Source organism: Sorex araneus, chromosome 1 (assembly GCF_027595985.1).
Source record: "Sorex araneus isolate mSorAra2 chromosome 1, mSorAra2.pri, whole genome shotgun sequence".
Classification (NCBI taxonomy): domain Eukaryota; kingdom Metazoa; phylum Chordata; class Mammalia; order Eulipotyphla; family Soricidae; genus Sorex; species Sorex araneus.
In genome coordinates this window covers 195325888-195348294 of record NC_073302.1, presented here as the reverse complement: position 1 = coordinate 195348294, position 22407 = coordinate 195325888, and the positions used below count along the sequence as shown (strand labels likewise).

The following is a 22407-nucleotide window of genomic DNA, read 5'->3' as shown; positions in this document are numbered from 1 at the left end:
TGTGACACATGGGGGAGGGCAGTGGCAGACATGTGACTAATAGCAGGTGTGCATGTGTGGCAGACACCGGGTGTGTGTGTGTGTGTGTGTGTGTGTGTGTGTGTGTGTGTGTGTGAGAGAGAGAGAGAGAGATAGCAGGTGTGTGTGTCAGACAGATGGGGTAGACTTGTGGCAGATACTGGGTGGGAAAGACACAAAGCAGGTGGCAGACACTAGGATGTGTGTGTCAGTGCGCTCAATTGTGTGTGGCAAGCACACACCAGGGGTGTGTGCGTGTGTGGCAGGCACTGAGTGGGCAGGCACGTGTGCAAGTGTGACTCCTGGTGTGCAGATGCCAGGCCAGGTGTGTGGTGCTGCTGGTGGCGTGGTTCAGGCCCGAGTGCAGGGTGTCCCGGCTGCCCCTCACACACTGGCCAGCAGTGACCCGCATCCCTGGAAAGACGGCCAAGCGTGGGCTCCCCTGGGCTCGTGAGCCGGCACCGTGGTGGTTCCTGGGAACAGCTCCTCCCGGCCCGCGCCTGTTGACTCGAGCCCTGTCCTAGACCCGCCAAGACCCCTGCCGATCAGGGGACGGACTTCCGTGACCGAGGCTGCCCAGGAAAGATCCCTCTCCCCAGAGCAGAGTCCGGTCAGCGGCGGCCAGGCCTTGACTCCAAAGCCCTTGGAACAAGCTCCCCACGACCCCACCGCCCAGCCCCGCAGTGGCCGAGAAGCCTGCCTTGTCACATGAGTGAGTCTGACTTGTGACTGGCTGGGACCCCGTTTCCTTGGCCAGGATCCCTGACCTGGGCCTGGGGCTCACATGCGGCTGCAGGCCCTGTCCATGCTGCATCCCGAACTGGCCAATGAACCGTCTCTTCAAAAACCAAGGACAGAACCAATTCATCTGAAAGATAATTACTTTAATTCTCTAAGTTTTCACTTAAGCAACATAATAAAGGCAGATTTATGTGACTTGATATGACCTTTTTTACAAAAAAAAAACGTTCCCGCCATTCCTGGTCAGTAGATATAAATATTTACAATGAAAAAATAGGCAAGGAAAAGGAAATCTTCATTATTCAGGTTGGTTTCTTCCCAACAGAAAGCGTCCAGAACCCTGTCAGACAGACCTGCGCCTCACGGGCCCTGCCTCACACCCTCCGAGTCAGGAAATTAAATACAAAATGTAAACTCTGCAGGAAAGAATAGACGTGGTAAGTGCATTCGGATACAAAGGTTCTCACAGAGGTTAATATTTTACAACACTAAAAACCAAAATAAAATGCTCTATTTCTGAGCGGGATGTTTGCTCCATTCAGTTCGATTATATTCACAAACTGCGCCTGAGGGCGCTGGAGACAGCAGCGTGTACTCGTCTCTGCGGGGGGCGGGGACAGCCCCCACTCGACCTTCTCGGAAGCTTTTCAACAAGTGACAGAGACGCGGCCTCGCCCCGCAGGCCGGGGCTCACGTGTGGGAGCTGCGCCGGCCACGGGAGCCCAGGGACACGCGTAGCCGCGGCTCCCGCGCCCGGTAGTGCTCGTTGAAGTCCAGCCGGAAGCTGAGGAAACGCAGGCTCTCGTCGGGGCTGGTGGTCAGCAGCACCAGGAACTGCTGCACGATGCCCTGAGTGGAGAGCGAGGACTGAGCCCAGCAGCCGATGGACAGGCCCTCGTGTCCTCAGTCCTGTCAGCTCAGCAGCTGGCCCCAGGTTCCCTGCTCCTGCCCAGACACTCAGTCACACCTGCTTCCTGCGCGGAGCTCGGAGATGCCGCAGCATCCTGCACGCATGCACTGCGCTCTCGCACTCTCCTTGCTCTTACTCTGGCTCTTACCCTGGCTCTCCCTCTCATCTCTCTCTCCCTCTCATCTCCCTCCCTCTCATCTCTCTCCCTCCTTGCTCTTACCCTGGCTCTCCCTCTCATCTCCCTCCCTCTCATCTCTCTCTCCCTCCTTGCTCTTACCCTGGCTTTCCCTCTCATCTCCCTCCCTCTCGTCTCTCTCTCCCTCCTTGCTCTTACCCTGGCTCTCCCTCTCGTCTCCCTCCCTCTGGTCTCTCTCTCCCTCCTTGCTCTTACCCTAGCTCTCCCTCTCCCATCTCACTTTCGCTCTTGCCTTCTCTCGCTCACTCCCATCTCACTCTTTTCCTTCTCTCTCTGGCTCGCTCTCGCGCCCTCGGCGGGCTCTGGTACTCGGAGGCCTGGCATGCTGGAGGCTGAGCAATCGACACAGGAAGCTCCGGGCAGGTGTCGCCAAGGCTGGGCCAGGGCACGAGGGACAGCGGCCGACGGCCCGTGCAAGGGCACAGGCGGCACAGGCTACCCACCTGGTAGAAGTGGGTCAGGATCCGCAGCTGCGAGCACATCTTGGGGATGGATTCCTGGAACTCTCGGACCCGCTGGTTCTCCTCCTCCTCCTCTGCGGCCGTCACCCCCCACTGGCCCTGAGCAGGAAGAGCAGGGGAGCTGTCTGTCGGGGCCGGGAGGAGGGCATCCACACCCCGGTGAAACCTGTACCCGCTTCTGAGGCCATGGGTGCCATGCACCCCCGTCTCCAGAGAGGAGCGGGGTACCTGCCCCCGCTGGTACTGACCAGCCCTGCCCCACAGGGGGGGAGGCCGCACTGCCCCCGCACGGCTGGCGGGCGAAGATAGAGCGCGCCTGCTCCAGTCAGCCAGGCACGGCCCTGTGGGCTGCCGGGACCCATTCCTTTTCCAGGCTGGGCGGTACCACACAGCCCGTCTGGTCAGTGGCTGCCTGGCCTCTCGAAGACACACTCCCGAGCGCCCGGCACAGCCGGTTCTGCCTCTGGCCCTTCCGTGTCTGCAGCCAAACCGCCGGCACACCCACGACAGACCCAGAGCACAGCGGGAGGGAGGCTCTGCATGGGGCTGAGAGTGGGCCCCAGTCTGCGCACGGGTGGCGGACGTGGTGGACGACACGCAGACGAGGCCGAGAGCCTGCACAGCTGGGACAGGCCTCCCTGTGCCCAGAGCACTGCCATGTCAGCAGCAGAGCGGAGAAAAGCGAGCCTGCATGGGAGCATGGCAGCAGGGCCACAGGCATCTGTATGTGCGTGTGCGAGGGGGGGACACACACATGCACACATGCGTGCAGATGATGGTATGGGGGCTGTGCATGTGCGCCTGTGTAGATGGTACACAAGCATGTTTATGCAGTGTGTGTGTGTGTAAGACACATGTGGGGAGTATCAACGTGCCAGGCAGATGCAGGGCCCCTGTGGGGGTGGGGGCGTCTGTGATGTGGGTGTGTCTGTGTGTGATGTGTGCCCGCTTTTGACGTAAGTGTGTCTGTGTGTGTTGTGGGTGTGTCTGTGTGACGTGGGTGTGTCTGTGTAACGTCGGTGTCTGTGTGAGGTGGTGCGTCTGTGCGATGAGTTGCATCTGTGGGTGCGTGGTGGCAGCTGGGATGTGGGTGTCGTCACACCATCTCAGGATGGAGGACCGCAGAAGCAGGCCTTGCCTGGCGGCAGTCGTGACACAACTCTGGGGTATTGTGTCTCTGGGGACAGCAGTGAGGGGGTGCTGGACTCCAGGGCAGGGAGGAGCTGTCCCAGCTCTAGGAAGTTTGACCAGAAAGATGCATGTCCGTGTCGTCCACCCCACCCCCACCCCGCTTCCTGTCACACAGCCGACCCCCACCTGCTGCTATCCCCGGCTCCTGCGCAGTCACGCTCAGCCACACTCAACCCACTTCCCGTGACCCCCCACACAGCTCTCCCACTTCCTGTGACCCCCCCACAGCTCTCCCAATTCCCGTGACCACCCACACAGCTCTCCTACTTCCCGTGACCCCCCCACAGCTCTCCCACTTCCCGTGACCCCCCACACAGCTCTCCCACTTCCTGTGACCCCCCCACAGCTCTCCCACTTCCCGTGAGCCCCCCACAGCTCTCCCACTTCCCGTGACCCCCCCACAGCTCTCCCCACTTCCCGTGACCCCCCACAGCTCTCCCCACTTCCCGTGACCCCCCCCACAGCTCTCCCACTTCCCGTGACCCCCCCATAGCTCTCCCCACTTCCCTTGACCCCCCAGCCACAGCTCTCCCCACTTCCCTTGACCCCCCAGCCACAGCTCTCCCCACTTCCCGTGACCCCCCCACAGTTCTCCCCACTTCCCGTGACCCCCCACAGCTCTCCCCACTTCCCGTGACCCCCCCACAGCTCTCCCCACTTCCTGTGACCCCCCCACAGCTCTCCCACTTCCCGTGACCCCCCCACAGCTCTCCCCACTTCCTGTGACCACACAGGTGCAGCTCTGCCCCGTGTCCTGTGCCCCCAGCTGGTACCTCTGTTTCCCGCTGCTTCTTCCTCTCCTCAAACTGGAGGCGCCTCTGCAGCTCCCCGAGGGCGGCCCTGTAGATAGCATCCTGCGTGTTCTGAAGCTCGATGATCTGATCGAACACAGCCCGGAGCTGGTTCAGGAGCGTCTGCCACGAGAAGACATTTTTCCCGTTAACGGAGCCCCACGCATGCACAGTTCCTAGCACAACTCAGCACCGGGGAGCCCAGCTCCCGCCCACCTTACCCTGGAGTCTGCGTCCAGCAGGCACCGGGAGATGATGGTGTCCAGGAAGACCTCGTGCGCGGCGATGATGTGGTCCAGGTCCTGGGCCTGCCGCACCTTGCTCCAGAGCTCGTCCCAGGAGCACTCCAGCACCTCGAAGGTGATGTAGTACTGCATCTGGTGGATGAAGTGCACCATCTCGGACGCCAGCACGTGGCAGTGGTGCAGCACACCGGAGAACTCTGCAAGAGCCACAGCCGCCTCAGCCTGGGGGCCAGCACGGACGCCGGGTCTCCGCCGGCCCCAGGTACAGCAGGGCGGCGGGAACTGCTGGGAAAAGCCACGGCCAGCAGCCCGGCTTCCTGCCGGACACCCGCCTCCCAGCTGTTGGGAGAAAAGGGGTCATTTCCTTGGGACGAGCTGTCACCTGTCCCCCCAGGTGGCCACAGGAACCCAGAGACGCCACTGCCAGCGCCCCCTAAGCTGCCCTGGCAGGAACACTGTGCCACGCCGCGGGCGCAGACATCAGCGAGGTGCCCAGCGGCACGGGACGGGAAAGGCCCAGCCCACCCCGAGCAAGGCCTGTCCATCGGCACCAGGGCACACTCACTCAAGCCCCGCTGTCCTCCAAAGCCCAGCTCCACAACTGCCCGGGAGAGGGGACACGGCCCGTGTGTGGTGGCCAGACAGAGCCCCTTCCTCCTCGGCGGCGGGCGGCACCCGGGCCTCGTCCTGCTGCTTCACGAGACTCACAAGAGGCCACAGCAGCAGCTGCCCTAAGCCAAGCTCGATGCACTGCACGAGCGGAGGCACTGCTTCTCCCGGACTCGCCTGACGGGCTCCAAGGACGCCACGGACCCTCCACGAGCCTGCCCCAGACCTGTGCAGACATCCTCACGCCCGAAACCCCCGGCCCTGGTTCTGCATGGTCTGGGCTGTGTCCCTGGCCAGACGCAAGCCCACTGCACCTTGGGCCATGACCGGACGGTGGCGTGAGGAACAGGGCCTGGGAACTGGTCCCGATCAAGGACGTGCGTGGAGGCCCCGTCCCAGCCCACAGGTCACGCTGGCCAGAGCAGACAGCCTCGAGCGCCACCGAGCAGCCTGCAGGGGGCTGGGGCGGCACCCAGGGCGTGCCCAGGCCCAAGGGTGCAAGCACTGGCTCCGCACATGACCCCGAGCACACATGGCCCCGCCCACCCCCTCCCGGCTCCCCCGTGGACCTGGGAAACGCCAAGGGACGGCGGTCAGGTCACACCCTCCTAAGCCCTACGGCAGAGACACCAGAGACCTGGACCCTCGCCCTCGAGGGTCAGACAACAGTGACCCCCCCTACAGACCTAGCCCACACTGTGAACACGTCTGCACACACTGACACGCAGACGAACGGGGCGGGTAAGGCTGGCACAGGGGTGCAGGCACCCAGTCTCACCCCATCCTCTGCAGAGGCGGCTGTGGACTTCGAGACTCTTCACTGCCCTCTAGAGCTCTCTGGGAGAGCTGCACGTGTGATGGAGCTGACACTTCCGCCCACTCAGACCCCGAAGAAATCCTCTATCTTTCTCCCAAAAGGAGAGAGACCCTCACAACTCCAAAAGCAGCCGCTGCTAGGCGGAAAGGCTCCACCACAGTGCTCCTGCCTGCTCTTGAGGCCAGGGACCCAGAGCTCGTTCAGGCTCCTGCGGGTTCCCGGCCAGGGGCAGTGGGCAGTCACCCTCACTGTCTCAGCATCCGCAGAGGGCCCAGGCGAACACCTCGCAGAACCTACACCCGAACGAGCTGGACCACGAGCCACGTGCTCCTGGGGCTCCTGGCTGTGACTGACGCCACAGCGCTTCCCTGTATGTGGACAGGCCAAGGGGACAGCGCCCGCCCTTCAGTGCTCACCCTCCTCTGCGAGGAGCTGAAAGGATGCCTGAACACTGGAGGAACTGAGTGGGACCCGAGGGCAGAAGCGACAGGACAGCGGGGAGGGCCAACCTGGGATCGATCCCCAGCATCCGGGGTCCCCTGAACACCTCCAGGAGTGACTCCTGAGTGCAGAGACAGGAGAAACCCCCGAGCATCACTGGTGTGCTGCGACCCAACCTTACACACGTCCTCCGGCTCCCACCCAAGTCCGAGAAGCATTCTTGGCAAGTGCCTGGCTGGAAGCACCAGGACGGGCCTCACCAGCGCCGGCTCACCTGGCATGCCTCGCAGGAGCTTGGCGTTGCACATGTGGCCCTTGCGGATGTCAGTCAGGATGTACTCCATCCGTTTGGCCCTCCAGAGGAAGTTGAAGACCCTCAGGTAGTGGCTCATACACTCCCGGGTGAACACCTGGAGGAAACGGGTGGTGAGCACACACGTCAGCACACCTCAGTGGCGTTCCTGTGTAGGAAGGCTCCAGGCTGCGACGCCTCCCTCCTCTCCACCACAGACACACGGTACCTCCAAGGAGCCACCAACCACTGGGGCACCTCGGCACTCACAACTGACACTGCACCACTCTGGCTCACGGCGTCACAGGGAGGTGCCGGCACCAACACTGGAAGGCCGTCAGCCCCCAGCACACCCGCAAGGGCCTTACCGTGGCGATGGGTCCATCGACGTGGTAATCCAGGCTGAACACGTCCCATCCGGTGTCCCCCGGGGAAACCTGAACAAAGACAAGCAGCACCACCCTGCTCAGCGTCACAGGGCATGCAGGGAGGGCAAAGGCAGGCAGGGCGGGCACGCTTTCCTGGGAACTTTTAAGTCCTTCCAGAAATGCACGGCCCCTTTCTACAGCACAGAAGGGCTGTCTTCTAGGGCAAGTCCTGAAAGTCAGTCCTGGAGAAACAAACGGCTCTGCTGGCAGCGAGCAGGCTCTGACTTTCTGGAACCATCCCCTGGGAAAAGTCAGCACACAGTGGTCCATCCCACAACCCCAGCCACCGCGGGAGGGTGAACGCCCTGGGCCCAGCGGGCAGCCTGAGCCCCCCAGCGGCCAGTGAGGAGCGCGGGGCTCTCCCCCCATCCCCGCAGATTGTACCTCCAGCAGCCGCACGTCCAGCCTCCGGAGGATCTCGGGGCTGTCGAACTGGGCATTGGTGGCCCGGACGGCCGTCTCCAGAATCCCAGTCAGGTTGTGCTGGTACAGAGTCGTAGCTGGACGGACGAGCTCTGGCCTTAAGAGGGTTTTAGAAACGAGAAGTGGCATTACCCGAATTCTAAATGAGCTCCGTGAAAGCTTGCAGCGCAAGTTCCAATTACAGAATCAAGAAAATAAATGTGATCGCAACAACACAAGAACTCCAGCCCCACAGTTGGGGGGTGGAATAGCCTTTGCAATCAGAGCCAGGCTCCTGTGCACCACCTATGTTGGCCGATCCCAGCGTAGGCGCACACAGCCTGCGAGCGCCAGGCGAGCACGGAGCAACTCGGCTCCTCGTGGGACACAGAAGGTGCCGGCCAGCTCTGAGCCCAAAGGCGGGCCCTGCTGAGCTGTGCTGCTCGCCTGGGTGCGGCAGTGGCCAGCCGCTGGCCAGGCAGCCGGGAACAGGGGCTGGGAGGTGGGGGTGCAAGCAGCAGCGAGGCGGAGATGCTCCGAGGAAGCTGTGCACCATGGCAGGGCCCAGGCACCTCCCGAGCACACTGTACTGACCCCTCAGCCCACAGAACCCTGTGCACAGGAGTCTGCATGGCCACAGTTGTGCAGCCAATGAACGAGTCACCCTGAGCCAAGGGAAGCCCCGGAGCAGGGGTAGCTGCCACCCCCCGCAGCCGAGCCTAGCCTGGCATCACCGATGGGGTGTGACAGGCCAAGTCAGTGCCCAGGTCTCTCCTGGTGGCTCCTGCATGCGGATGGAGCCAGACGTCTCCCCAGTTCAGCAGGGAACTTCCGTGTCCCCTTCTTCCTCCTGCTCCCTCCCCTGCACGAGGCTGCTGCACCCCACCAGGACCCCTGTCTGTGGGAGCTGCACCGGGGGGCGCCAGTGACAGTGACCTCGGCCCACTTACCGCTGGACCCTTTGTCATCTAATGAGAAACCCAATGTTTCTTTCCAGCAACACCTACCCAATACGTGAAACAGGAGGCTTGCCTTTCACACAGGCTGTGTTCCCGGGACAGCCCCAAACTCCTGAGCCTTGGGGTCCTCTTCCCCGCCCCCCACCACACACACACAAGCACATACCCTGTGAGCCGTTGGGGCCCTGTTCACACACACACGCGCACCCCTGTGAACCGCAGGGTGACCGCCAGGCCCCACGACAGCAGTCCGGAGCACCGGTGCATCGCAGCCTTACTTGAGCAGGTCCATGAGGTGGCGGATGAAGTCCCCCTGGCCGAGGAGCAGGTAGCGCCGCATGGCCTGCATGTGGTCCAGCAGGCTGTACCTCTGGCTCAGCACATCCAGCAGGTGCCGGCTCGTCTCAAAGTAGGCGGCGTCGATCTTGCCCTGGAACGTGCTCTCCAGGTCTGTGAACAAGTCGGCAGCTGGGGCAGGGAGAGGGGTGCCGATTAGCCTCCGCTGAGGGCGCAGCATGCATGCGGGTGTGCAACACACACACACACACACTCTCCCGTGCACCCTCGAACACTCACGGCACTCTTCCCCGCTCACACACCCCCAGCCCTGCTCTCCTGCAGGGTGCTCAGCGCACTGTGCCAAGCAGGGGCGCCAGGGAGCGGCCAGGAAAGGAAACCGAGCACTGGTGTGGGGAGCTGTGAAGCTGGGTGGGACAGGTTGCCAGAGCCTCAGAGACCTTCCGGAACGGTCTGCAGTTCTCAGGCCTTGGGAGCCCTGCAGACTGCACAGGTGGACACGGCCAGCTGAGCAGAGTGCACGAGGCAGCGCCTGGCCTCTGCACACGGGCAGGAGCAGACACAGCACACGTGTGCCACCGGGCCTGCCGTTCCCGGGGGGACCCAGCCTGGCTTCAGCTGCTCAGGGAACTCGAGATGGGCAGGCGGGTGCACGGCAGGACGGCAGGTGCTGGCCCAAGCTGCTGAGGACGTCTCCCCGGGACAGCTAAGAGCAGCCCGCTCTGGCCCACAGGAGAGACTTCCGGAGCTTTCCCCGGCGACCCTCACACTCTCCAGAAGACGGAGAACCCGAGAGCCATCTTCAGGGCCCACCGCACCGTGTGGTCACGTGGTCCCTCACGGGAGGACAGTGGGCTGTGACCTGGTCCTGATCATCACCCACAGCAGCTGCAAGGAGCCTGAGCCCCAGGAAATCCTCTCAGGGAGTCGCCAAGTGGCAGCCGTCTAGGGCCGCTGGTAACACCCAGGTGGCCAGCACAGACCGCTCACATGCACACCTGGGCTTTACCTCGGCCACAACACAGACCACACACGGAGCTCACTCGGCCACAACACGGACCACACACAGAGCTCACTCGGCCACAACACGTACCATGGACAGTGCTCACTCGGCCACAACACGGACCGTGGACAGTGCTCACTCGCCCACAACACGACCACACACAGAGCTCACTCGGCCACAGTGGACAGTGCTCACTTGGCCACAACACGGACCGTGCACACAGGTGACACTGATGTTGGAGCGGCCCCACATGTACATGTGTCCTGCTCCTGGGTGGGGTCTGGCAGGGAAGGAAATAAACTCCCTGTCTCAGGAGACCCCCCCGGGCATCTGAGCACAAATCCCCCAGCACAGCAGGAGCACCACGAGTCCCCTGGGGATGTGAAACGCAGGAGGCCTGCGCCAGGACTGACACTGAAACCCACACAAGGAGGGACTGCCTGCGGTGCCAGTCTGTGGGGCAGAACTGCCCTGATGGGCCAATAGTCACCGACGGGGGGCACCAGAAAGGCTCCGGGCAGAAGCCAGCCCCCACACCACGCCCACTCACCGTCCTGGGGAGACTCTGCAGCCCTGTTCACGGCCATCATCTTCGTGGGAGGTGTCTGGTCGTGGCAGACCTGATGCAGGAAATTGATGGACTTTCCGATTAGAAGCACCTGCAAGGAAACGGCCCCGGTCACTGTCCCCCGCCCCGCAGCTCCGCCCACAGTGCAGAGAGTACTGCCCCCACCCCAGGCCCCCAGCACCCACACTGCAGAGAGCACTGTCCCCACCCCAGGCCCCCAGCACCCACACGGCAAAGCCAGTTTCAGGGGCCGAAGAGGCACTTGTCTTGCTGACCAGGGTTAATCGTCAGCACCACCGAGCTTCCCCACGCCCCACCAGGAATGACCCCCGAACAGAGTCAGGAGTCAGGCCTCAGCAGTAGTGGGTATGACCACCCCCAAACACAAAAAAAGAAAAAGTAAGTTCCGTGGGATAAAAGAATCCTGTTAGGGTCTGACCGAAAGACACAACACTGGGATACGTATTACATTTACTGGAAATGGGTTAACACTATCGGACTACTATATTCATGAGCAGATGCTGAGTGACAAAGACACGGGCAGTGCCCGGGGCCCCTAAGAACTGAGGAGCCGGGGCCGGAGAGGACAGTCGACAGGGTGCTAGACCTGCAAGTGGCCGGCCTGGGTCCCACGGCCAGCATCCCATATGGTCCCGGCCAGGAGGAAGCCCTGAGCATCACCGGGTGTGGCTCAATAACCAAAACTAAAACAAAATTAAAAGACCCACAACAGAAACTGAGGAGTGACATGTGGACAGACTGGCTGGGGGGGCCGCGCAAACGCAGCAGCTCTGCCCAGTGGCAGCTGGACGCGGCCCCTCTGGCCTCACCTTCCGAGACTGGTCCATGGTGATGAAGGAGGGGATCATGGACTTCCTCAGCGTGTACTTGTCGTGCCACAGCCGGTCCGCCTTGACCGTGGGGTCCGACGCTACAAAGAACTGAAAGGACGCGGTGTCTGCGCGGGTCGAGGCCCCAGCACCCCACAGGACTCCTGGGAAAAGTGTCTAGACCCAGCCCTATTCCAACCTCAACTGCAGCTTGGGGCCCTGCAGCAGGAGCGAGCAGAGGGCATGGGCGAGCGGGGCGAGGGCTCGAGGCCAGCTCCCAGCCAGGAGGCGGGGGCTCCTTCCGCCTGTCGGTTCTGACGGCAGGCCCCAGCTACACTGCCCTAGCGACCCCGCGCACACAGCCCTACAGCTTCCCCCAGGAAGCCCACCTGGACGACACGGCACCCCTCTGCTCCCTGGTACCTCGTGGTAGGCATCCTCCAGCTCCCCGTCATAGATCCAGCGGTACAGGAAGCTCAGCACGGGGTGCGACACCAGGCTGAGGATGTGCCGGACCAGAGAGCGCATGGACGGGTCCCCCGTCTTCGTGTAGGCGTGCACAGCTGAGGCCAGTTCCCCGCCCTTCCGGCCTGGGGGCGGCACCACAGCCCTCACCTCACAGCAGGGACCCCAGCCAGCCCCCCCGCCCGACTGCCCCCAGCCCCCCATCTCCCGCCCCTCCGCCCTGCCCCCCAGCCCCCACTGCCCGCCTTTTGTCACGGCTGACGGGGGCCTGGCTGACCTCGGCAGTGGTCCACCAGGGCCGCCAGGGTCTTCAGCCTCGTCTTCGGGTCATACGTCCAGACCAGGAGGCGCCGGAGCGTCAAACTGCTCTCAAGGCCCAGATTCACACCCTGATCGTCCTCCAACTGCAGCTGGAAGACAGGGACCGGGATGGGCCAGCTGACATGAGTGGACACGGCAGAGCCGCAGCCCAGGTGCCTTTAGCCACCGTGCAGGCTCCTCTGTGCAGTGCTCACTCGCCACTACTCACTGCCATGTCTGCACACCCCAACACAACCCACGGCACCGGCCCCCAGCAGGAACCTTCCAGGGCACAGCACTTCCTCCAACGTCGGGCAGGGGGAAGGTCCACGGTCACACAGCCCCACACCCCACAGTCACATGGCCCAAGGCCCATGCTGCCGTGACCACACAGCCCCACAATCGCAAGGCCCCCTGCTACACAACCACGCGGTCCCATAAACACATGGTCCCGCGGCCCCACGTCCCTGCAGCCCTGTGCCCCAAGGGCAGCGCCTACCTGGGAATGCAGGACGGAGAGGAGCCGGTAGTACTCCTTAAGTTCCTGGTGCAAGGCAGCACAGAAGCTCTGCGGGGGAGGGAGAGACATGGGACCCTCCGTCTGCGACGTCCCAGCGGCCGCAGGGAGTAGAGCAGGGCTTCCCCTCGTGAATCTACGCGCACTCACTCCAACAACGGGTCTTTAACGTGGTTCCCTCCCACACCTCCGTTACAGAGCGGCCCCGGGGCCAAGCCGGAGAGGGGAGGCACCGATCCCAGTTCCCGCTCGTAAGCAGAGCCAAGGGCAGCCCTTCCTCAAGCCCCGCTGGGTGTAGACCCCTGCCACCCCACCCCCTTCCGACACACACACAAATTCCCAAAGCCAGAGAGACAGGATGGGAGGGAAGGAGCTGGTCAGATGGGAGGAGCCGGGGGAGTAGGGGCCTGTCAGCCAGGATGGGAGCGCAGGGGCCGGTGAGACGGGACAGGACAGGGGAGCAGGGGCCTGTCAGCCGGGATGGGGGCGCAGGGGCCGGTGAGACGGGACGGGAGTGTAAGGCTCACTCGCATGTGCCAAGCCAATTCATGGCGCCAATTCAAGGCCCTAAACCAGCACTGGCGCCTGCGGCCCCGTGTCTGCCTGTGCTTTTGTGTTCATGGCCACGAGGGCGCCTCCTCCCTGGGCCGACCATGGCCGAGGCGCCCACTCTCAAGAACCCTTGGGGGCACCATTTCTGAGCTGGGACAACACTCAGAGCACTGGAGCAGGAGCCGCACCTGGCCGACCAGTCCGAAGGAGCGGTCGAGGCCCCGCTGGTCTGTGTACCGCCGGACCTTGTTGTGCAGCCAGCCCAGCTCAGCGAGTCGCACAGTCGTGTCCCTCAGGGACTTGCTCAGGGTCGCCTGCAGAGAGACCGGCCAGAGCTGCAGTCACTCCGGCCTTCGTGCGTCCGACCGGACCCCACCCAGTGCCCACGCAGCAGCAGAGTCAGAAGTGTGCAGGGCTGCGGGAGAGAAGGTTCTGGAAGAGGGCAGCGGGGCGAGCAGAGGGGCATGCCCGAGCCAAGACCCGGGCAAAGGGGCCAAGCCTCCCCCAGACCGGCTGGGCCAGGCCGCACCTTGCCCTCCACCCGGTAGCCGTCCTCAGAGCTGCTCATCCGCACGTGTTTGCCGTCGATGCCCTGGAAGACGTACAGGATGTCCCTGACCAGGGCAGCCTCGCACACCTCCGCAGTGCCTGCGAACAGCCAGGGAAGCAGACCGAGCTGAGGGCGAGGCCCGTGAGGCGAGGAGAGAGGCCCAAAGAGGACGCCCCGGCACTCAGGAGGCAGCCCTGGGCCACACGGCCACGACATCGCAGCCACGGCCCTGCAACAGAGCAAACGCTCCAGGAAGAAACTTAAGGGCCAGCCCCAAACAGGGCAGCAAACCCACAGCCAACACCGGGCAGGGCCGGGGGGCACTCGGGACCAGGAGCCCAGGCAGTCGAGAGACAGGCAGGACACGGGACGGGGCAGGACATGGGACAGGACAGGACACGGGACAGGGCAGGACACGGGATGGGGAAGGACATGGGACGGGGCAGGACACGGGACGGGGAAGGAGACGGAATGGGGAAGGACATGGGACGGGGCAGGACACAGGACGGGGCAGGAGACAGGACAAGGAAGGACACGGGACGGGGAAGGAGACGGGACGGGGAAGGACACCAGACAGGGAAGGACACCGGACCGGGAAGGACACGGGACAGGGAAGGACACCAGACGGACTGGACTCCAGGCGGGATGGGCGCGGGACGGGCAAGGCAGGGCATGGGGCAGGGGCAGGACGGGGCGGGGGGCAGGGACGTGAAGGTCAGGTGACACGAGGCAGAGGTCTAGGCCCCGTCAGGGTAGGACTCATGCCGAGCACCCCCAGCCAAGGCCGTGTGCGAGCGGCCCCCACTCACCTCCCGCATCCCCGTCTCTCCTCGGCCTCCCCACGGTGCGCGCGGCAGCGCTGGGGGTTCCCTTGGAGGAAGCGGTCTGGGAGGAAGGCGGGTTCGCAGTCAAGGTCCACGCAAGCCGTGAGCCCAGCTGCTGGCGAAGGCAGTCCCCGACGCCCGGGGCCTGCTGCGTCTGTCTGCGGGGAGGAAAGCCATGACTGCCCGGAGCCAGCTCAGCCTCTCCCGCCCTGCCTGACGGGGCCCAGGCACACACGCACACACGCCGCCCATCTCGGCCGGCCCCGGGCAGGGGAGCACTCGCACCCCTGCAGGCCCGAGCTCCTGGTAGGCCAGCCCCATGTCCACACCCAACATGGAAACACCCACGGAGTACCACCGGCGGTAGGGCCACCTGCGGGTGGCTGCTGGTGTCCGTGCGGCTCCCTAAGCAGAAGCAGGGGACCGTGGGGGGCAGCGGAGGCCGCCTGAGGCCATCCCCGACACAGCCCGGGACTCAGGCTCCCGGGGACCGAGGGTCCTGCCCCTGCCTGCAAGCCCCAACGCTGACAGCCAGGAAGGACAGCAGAGCCCAGGGGGACTGTGCCCCCATCAGCTCCAGGGTCAGCTGCCACTGGCAGGGGTGTCTGAACTGACGCTCCGCCCTGGAGTGCCACCCTCAGAGTGATGCCTGGAACAGAGCAGCAAGGAACTGTTCATGGGTTCCTGTCCTGGCCCTGCAGGGGCCTGTGCACTCACACTGGCTCGTGCTCTCTCTCTCTGTTTCTCTCTCTCTCTCTCTCTCTCTCACACACACACACTCACACACACACACACACACACACACACACACGTGTGCACACACAGGCACGGAAAACACCGACTTCCCCAAGGGAAGTGGATCTCGCACACTCACGCACGCTCATGCACGCGCGCACACACACACACACACACACACACACACACACACACACATACACAGCTGCTTCCTGGGAGAGGAGGGCGGGTCCTGCAGGGGTCTGTGCAGGTGGGCACACTCACGCACGCACGCACGCCTGCTTCCCCGGGGCAGCCCTTGCGGCCAGGCCGCGGCGTACACGCTGCTGCTGCTGATGCCGCTGCTGCCCAGGCTGCCCGAGCTGGGCACCGACTGAGTGCCGCGGTCCTGGTAGTTGAGCGGGAGTGTCTGCGGCCGAGCACAGTAATAGGGCGTCGAGTGGGCATCTCTCGGCAACGCTTGAGCAAACAGGGAGGCATAGCTGGAGACCTGGGCAGAGAATGGAGACAGGGATGAGGGCGGGCAGACCCCCTGGGGTCCCGTGCAGGAACAGAGGACGGAGACAGGGATGAGGACGGGCGGCCCCCTGGGGTCCCGTGCGGGGACAGAGGACGGAGACAGGGATGAGGACGGGCGGCCCCCTGGGGTCCCGTGCGGGGACAGAGGACGGAGACGTGGAGCACACAGGGTGAGCCGGGCATCCCATGACTCCAGAGAACTCTCAGCAGACAGGCCCTCGCTCACTCGCTCGCTCTCTCACCTTATTTGGCGGCTTGCGTGGGTCTTCGCTAAGGCTCAGCAAGAGGTACAGGGTCGACCAGACGTTCCTCAGAACTCCCTGTGGAGAGAGGACATGAAGAGGCCGCCCTTCCCTGGGAGACCGACTCCTCTGCCATCAACTCAGCTCCAAAACAGAACTGTGCCACAACGGCAGAAACGCACCCTGGAACCCAGGATTTTAAGCGAAAAGGACGACCTGCGATCAGCAGCCAGCCCGGTCCGCACGCCCACTGCCCCACCAGCCTGCAGGCCCAACGTGACCCACGCAGCACCCAGGCCCACCTGGGAGTGGAGCTTCCGGTGCAGCTCCGAGAACAAGGCAGCATCCCCGTCCCTGCGCTGGCGGACCACTGCAAAGCAGAAGGGACGGTGTGTGGACACGCCTGCGCACGTCCGGGCCCCGCGGCACTCCCAGACTGGACAGGACGCACGAGCACACAGCCCAGCAGGCTCTCCCGAGGCGCAGGCCGCGAGACCCAGAGCAAGGCGGGAAGCAGGTGGGGACACGGTGCTGCGTGCCTGGCACGGAGAAGGGCCAAGGGCTCGGGACAGGGCCCCAGGTGCCTCTGGTCCCCACCGACTCACTCTGAGCAGCTCAGGGACACACAACACACCTCCTCCTCCCGGAGGGCAGCACAGCTCCATTTCCGCCTCCACAGGCCAGCACATGCCCAGCCCGGGCTGCAGTCCCCACATGCCCACGGGTCAGGCTCTCTCAGTGCTGCGGAGGGCCAGGGGGCAGGGGGTGCTGGACAGCAGACACAGTCCCCCATTGGCACACGGTCCCTACTGCACAGTGCTGCTCTGCACTCCCCCCTCAGACACTGAGGGCTGCTCTGCACTCCCCCCTCAGACACTGAGGGCTATTCTGCACTCCTTCCTCACTGAGAGCTGCTGTGCCTCCTCCCTCAGACACTGAGGGCTGCTCTGCGCCTCCCCCCTCAGACACTGAGGGCTGCTGTGCCTCCTCCCTCAGACACTGAGGGCTGCTCTGCGCCTTCTCCCTCAGACACTGAGGGCTGCTGTGCCTCCTCCCTCAGACACTGAGGGCTGCTCTGCGCCTTCTCCCTCAGACACTGAGGGCTGCTGTGCCTTCTCCCTCAGACACTGAGGGCTGCTGTGCCTCCTCCCTCAGACACTAAGGGCTGCTCTGCGCCTCCCCCCTCAGACACTGAGGGCTGCTGTGCCTCCTCCCTCAGACACTGAGGGCTGCTGTGCCTCCCCCCTCAGACACTGAGGGCTGCTCTGCGCCTCCCCCCTCAGGCACTGAGGGCTGCTCTGCCTCCTCCCTCAGACACTGAGGGCTGCTCTGCGCCTCCCCCTTCAGACACTGAGGGCTGCTCTGCCTCCTCCCTCAGACACTGAGGGCTGCTGTGCCTCCTCCCTCAGACACTGAGGGCTGCTGTGCCTCCTCCCTCAGACACTGAGGACTGCTCTGCGCCTCCCCCCTCAGACACTGAGGACTGCTCTGCGCCTCCTCCCTCAGACACTGAGGGCTGCTGTGCCTCTTCCCTCAGACACTGAGGGCTGCTCTGCACTCCCCCCTCAGACACTGAGGACTGCTCTGCACTCTTTCCTCAGACACTGAGAGCTGCTGTGCCTCCTCCCTCAGACACTGAGGGCTGCTCTGCGCCTCCCCCCTCAGGCACTGAGGGCTGCTCTGTGCCTCCTCCCTCAGACACTGAGGGCTGCTTTGCGCCTCCCTCAGACACTGAGGGCTGATCTGCACCTCCCCCCTCAGACACTGAGGGCTGCTCTGCGCCTCCCCCCTCAGACACTGAGGGCTGCTCTGCACCTCCCCCCTCAGACACTGAGGGCTGCTGTGCCTCCTCCCTCAGACACTGAGGGCTGCTCTGCGTCTCCTCTCTCAGACACTGTGGGCTGCTGTGCCTCCTCCCTCAGACACTGAGGGCTGCTCTGCACCTCCCCCCTCAGACACTGAGGGCTGCTGTGCCTCCTCCCTCAGACACTGAGGGTTGCTGTGCCTCCTCCCTCAGACACTGAGGGCTGCTCTGCATCTCCTCCCTCAGACACTGAGGGCTGCTGTGCCTCCTCCCTCAGACACTGAGGGCTGCTCTGCGCCTCCTCCCTCAGACACTGAGGGTTGCTGTGCCTCCTCCCTCAGACACTGAGCACTGGAAGAGCAAACACTGGGACTGAGTCCACTTCCAGTCCACATTCCAGGACTGGCCTCCGCTTTATTCTAAAGTCTGGGGGCCGAGAAAGCAGCCGCCACCCGGCTGTCTGTCTGAAAATGAAGGCAGGCGGGATGATAATGGTTTGTCTCACAGAAGCAACAGAAACATTTTCCACATACACAAGATGCACGTGCAGAAGTGTGACAGGTGGACAGAGCACACAGACGACTCAGAGTGACACTGGGATATCTCTGAAGAGAGTAGAAAGCTTAGAGTGACCCTGCTCCAAGAGTCAGAGAAAGGCCGTTACAGTATTGGTCCTCAGGTCCCGTTCCTCGTTGGATCATTTATTGAGATTATTTTATAGTTATCTTACTTCTGAAAATACGACTATCTATGAATACTGGTAATCTTGTGGGCTTTCCTGAATTTCTACATTAAACTTCTGTTTTTTGATGGTAGCTCACGTGTTTTCAAGGCTGCTTTTTATCAGACTGAAGATGACTAGATCTTCCTAAACCATAGCTGCACCCTGAACTGACTTGTGGAAGGCTCACAGACCTGCCCTATCAACGAGGAGCCACAGAGGTCTCTCAAGGCCAAGGCTAGGGTAAGACTCACCCTGTAATAGGTGTGGGTTTGACATGTAAGTTCAGGATGTAATTTACTTTTCTAACATGACCTTTAGTTCCTCTAGTTCGTTCTATTTTTGCTTTTTTTGGGCCACACCCAGCAGTGCTCAGGGCTCACTCCTGGCTGTCCTCAGGAATCATTCCTAGCAGGGTTCAGGGGGCCATTTGGGGTGCCAGGGATCGAACCTGGGTTGGTTGTATGCAAGGCAAGCGCCCTATCTGCTGTGCTATTGCTCTAATCCCCTAGATTTTTGGGTTTGGATTTGTTTTGTTTTGGGGGACACACCCACTTATCCCTAGGAGTTCACTTGTATCACATTATCCCATTGATTTTCAATTTGCTCGAGTGGGCGCCAATAACGTCTCCATTCATCCCTGTTGTGTGCTAGTGTAGCCCAATGGTATATGCTCGCTCTAGGACACAAAGAGCCTCAAACTGTTCGCTCAGGGTTTTAACCATCTCGTAGCTGGGCAGCCACACGGTCTTTTGACATCCCGTGGAATCCAGTCGGTAACAGCTCTAGTCCAGCTCAGGAGTTATTCCTGGCATTGTGCTCAGGGATCACTCCTGACAGTGCTCGGGCGACCACATGGGCTGTCAGAAATTGAACACAGATCGACCATATGCAAGGCAAATGCCTCACTCGCTGTCCTCTGGCCCCAAGCCCCCAAGTTTTCCATCATTACCCCTCATGACCCACTCAGCTCTTGGAGGCCCCCCGTCAGGTGCAGGTCCCTGTAGGAAAAGTCCCGAAGATGGGGGCCAGGGGAGCTCACACACGAACACTCTCGTCCTGCTCTGCCACGTTCTTCATCTCGTTCTTGTTCCTAACGTCCTGTAACTGGTGACTGAAGTTTACAATTTACTTGTTTACTCTGGCTGAAGCGATAGCACAGCGGGTAGGGCATTTGCCTTGCACGTGGCCGACCTGGGTTCAATTCCTCCGCCCCTCTCGGAGAGCCCGGCAAGCTACCTGTGGTGGATTCGATATGTCAAAAACAGTAACAAGTCTCACAATGGAGACGTTACTGGCACCCGCTCGAGCAAATCGATGAGCAACGGGACGACAGTGACAGTGAATGTGACGTGACCTTTGTGATGTTTTGGTTTTTACTGATTCGTTGTTTTTTGTTTTTGGGCCACACCAGCTGTGCTCAGGGTGTAGTCCTGGCTGTGCACTCAGGGATCACTCCTGGCATCACTCCTGGCAGAGCTCACGCGGCCAGATGGGCTGCCAGGGATGGAACCCAGGTCAGCTCACGTAGGGCCAGCGCCCCACCCACTCCAGACCCACTGATGTGTTGTCATTACTTCCACAGCTTTGTACCCGAGTCAAGAGTAAGTCCAAGCCGTCCAAAGAGAAGAGGAGACACCTAACAGCGACACGGGAGGGAGAGGGAGAGGCAGCTCCCGGCCCGAGATACGCACGCTCCTTCTTGATCTTCTCGGCCACCAGGAACTCGTCCCTCTCCACGGTGGGCGCGAAGTTGCTGCCGATCACGCGCACGGCGTACTGGAACTGCTGGGCCACGTCCGCTGGAAGACACGCGGGTCACCCGCACGCCCGGGGAGAAACGCTCTGGGACGGGGCAGGGGCGCGCGGGGACGAGGGGCCAGACGGAGACCCCGCGAGGGACCGGGGCAGCGAGACGGAGAGCGCGAGACCGCGAGATGGCGAGGGAGACGGGGAGAGACGGGGAGAGACAGGGAGGGAGACGGGGAGAGACAGGGATAGACAGGGAGGGAGACAGGGAGAGATGGGGAGGGAGATGGGGAGAGACAGGGAGGGAGATGGGGAGAGACAGGGAGGGAGATGGGGAGAGACAGGGAGGGAGATGGGGAGAGACAGGGAGGGAGACGGGGAGAGACAGGGGAGACAGGAGAACAGGGAGAGCCAGGGAGAGACAGGGAGGGAGACAGGGAGAGACGGGGAGAGACAGGGAGGGAGACGGGGAGAGACGGGGAGAGACAGGGAGGGAGACGGGGAGAGACGGGGAGGGAGACGGGGAGAGACGGGGAGGGAGATGGGGAGAGACTCCGGGGAGGGAGACGGGGAGAGACGGGGAGAGACAGGGAGGGAGACGGGGAGAGACGGGGAGGGAGTCAGGGAGAGACGGGGAGGGAGACGGGGAGAGACAGGGAGGGAGATGGGGAGAGACAGGGAGAGACTGGGAGGGAGACGGGGAGGGAGTCAGGGAGAGACAGGGAGAGACGGGGAGAGACGGGGAGAGACGGGGCGGGACAGGGCGTCGGGGCGTCGGGAGTGAAGGAAGCGGTCAGGGAGACCGCGGGCAGGACGTGAGCAGAGGATGGAGTAAGTGCGCGTGTGTGCGCGTGTGTGTGCGCGCGTGTGCCCGTGTGCGTGCCCGTGTGTGCGTGTGTGCACGCGTGTGTGCGTGCCCGTGTGTGCGTGTGTGCGTGCGCGCGTGTGCCCGTGTGTGTGCCCGTGTGCGAGCGCGTGTGCCCGTGTGTGCGCGCGTGTGCGCCCGTGTATCCGCGCGTGTGCCCGTGTGCGCGCGTGTGCCGAGTGTGTGCGGGGTCAGAGGGCACCGCCAGTGTCCGCCGCCTGCGGCAGGCCCGCGGCGCCCGGGCGAAGCCCCGCTCGGCCGTCTCGGCGCGCGCCCGGCCTGACGGGAGGCCCCGCGGGCGGGCGCGCAGCCGCGCGCTACCTTCGCTCCGGCCCAGGATGCGGCAGCACAGGCTCTGCAGCAGCACGTTGGGCGACTTGTGGTCGGGGGTCGCCATGCTCGCCCGGCGCGCGGCCGCCCGCTACGGCCCCGCCGGCCCCGCCGGCTCCCGCGCCGCCATTTTGACGGAACCGCCAAAGCGGGGCCGCTCCCACAATGCCCCGCGACCCGCCCACAATGCCCCGCGGCCCGCCCACAGCGGCCCGCGGCCGCTCCCACAATGCTCCGCGGCCCCGCCCACAGCATCACAGCGGCCGCTCCCACAACGCCCCGCGGCCCCTCCCACAATGCCCCGCGGCCGCGCCTGCAACACCCCGCCGCCCCGCCCACAGCGCCCCGAGGCCCCGCCCCATTTCCCCGCCCACACGCCCCGAGGCCCCGCCCTGTGGCCCCGCCCACAGCGGCCCGCGGCCGCGCTGCCCCGCCCTGCGGCAGGGCCAGGCCCGCCGGCGCCCGGGGCGCCCCTGCAGAGGCAGAAGAGAGCCGAGGGGCAGCGGCCCCAGGACTGCCACCCCGGGCCGAGCGTGGGTCCCCAGGTGGATTCTCGGCCGAGCCCCCCCGGGGGCTTCCCGAGTGCCCCGCCCGTTGCCGGGAGGAGGACTTGGCGGCTGGGTGCCCGGCTCAGCCTCGCGGACCCCGCGGTCCGGCCCCAGGGACATGCCCCGGGGACATGTCCTGCTGCAGGGCCCGGGCTCGGAATCGCTGCCGCTGCGCACACCTGCCGGCCTGGGCCGCAGGGGCCGCTGAGAGGAAGGCCGTGGGGTCGCTGCCCCAGGCCCAGGCTGGACCACGTCACCCCTGGCCCCTGCTGGGCAGCAGAGTCCCGTGCCCAGAACCCAGGATCACCCCCGGTTCGCTGCCCCAACACTGGAAGATTCTAGAACTGATGTCTCATGCGTTTGGTCCATGTTATCAGCTTGTAATGGACTGTGTCGGGCGCGATTAGCTCATCGTCTTTTGCAGACTTGGCCCTGAGCTCTGTTTTCTCGCTGAGCCCACGGGACCGGGCAGCAGCCTGCACCCAGG

The 22407-nt window shown here is 63.5% G+C and overlaps 1 protein-coding gene across 1 annotated transcript; it reads right to left on the bottom strand.

The window, feature by feature from the left end:
* Positions 1–885: 885 nt before the first annotated feature.
* On the bottom strand, positions 886–21549 carry TUBGCP3 (tubulin gamma complex associated protein 3). Its single transcript, XM_055147488.1, has 21 exons — positions 21364–21549; positions 20123–20230; positions 16206–16273; positions 15904–15981; positions 15463–15632; positions 14393–14565; positions 13563–13681; positions 13222–13347; positions 12464–12532; positions 11942–12074; positions 11623–11789; positions 11200–11310; positions 10352–10460; positions 8780–8969; positions 7525–7660; positions 7081–7149; positions 6695–6830; positions 4530–4750; positions 4291–4431; positions 2309–2425; positions 886–1608 (listed from the first exon to the last, which is right to left on the bottom strand). Exons 1-21 carry the CDS (start codon positions 21437–21439, stop codon positions 1450–1452), a joined length of 2676 nt encoding a protein of 891 aa, XP_055003463.1. The 5' UTR covers positions 21440–21549; the 3' UTR covers positions 886–1449.
* Between the last annotated feature and the right edge of the window lie 858 nt (positions 21550–22407).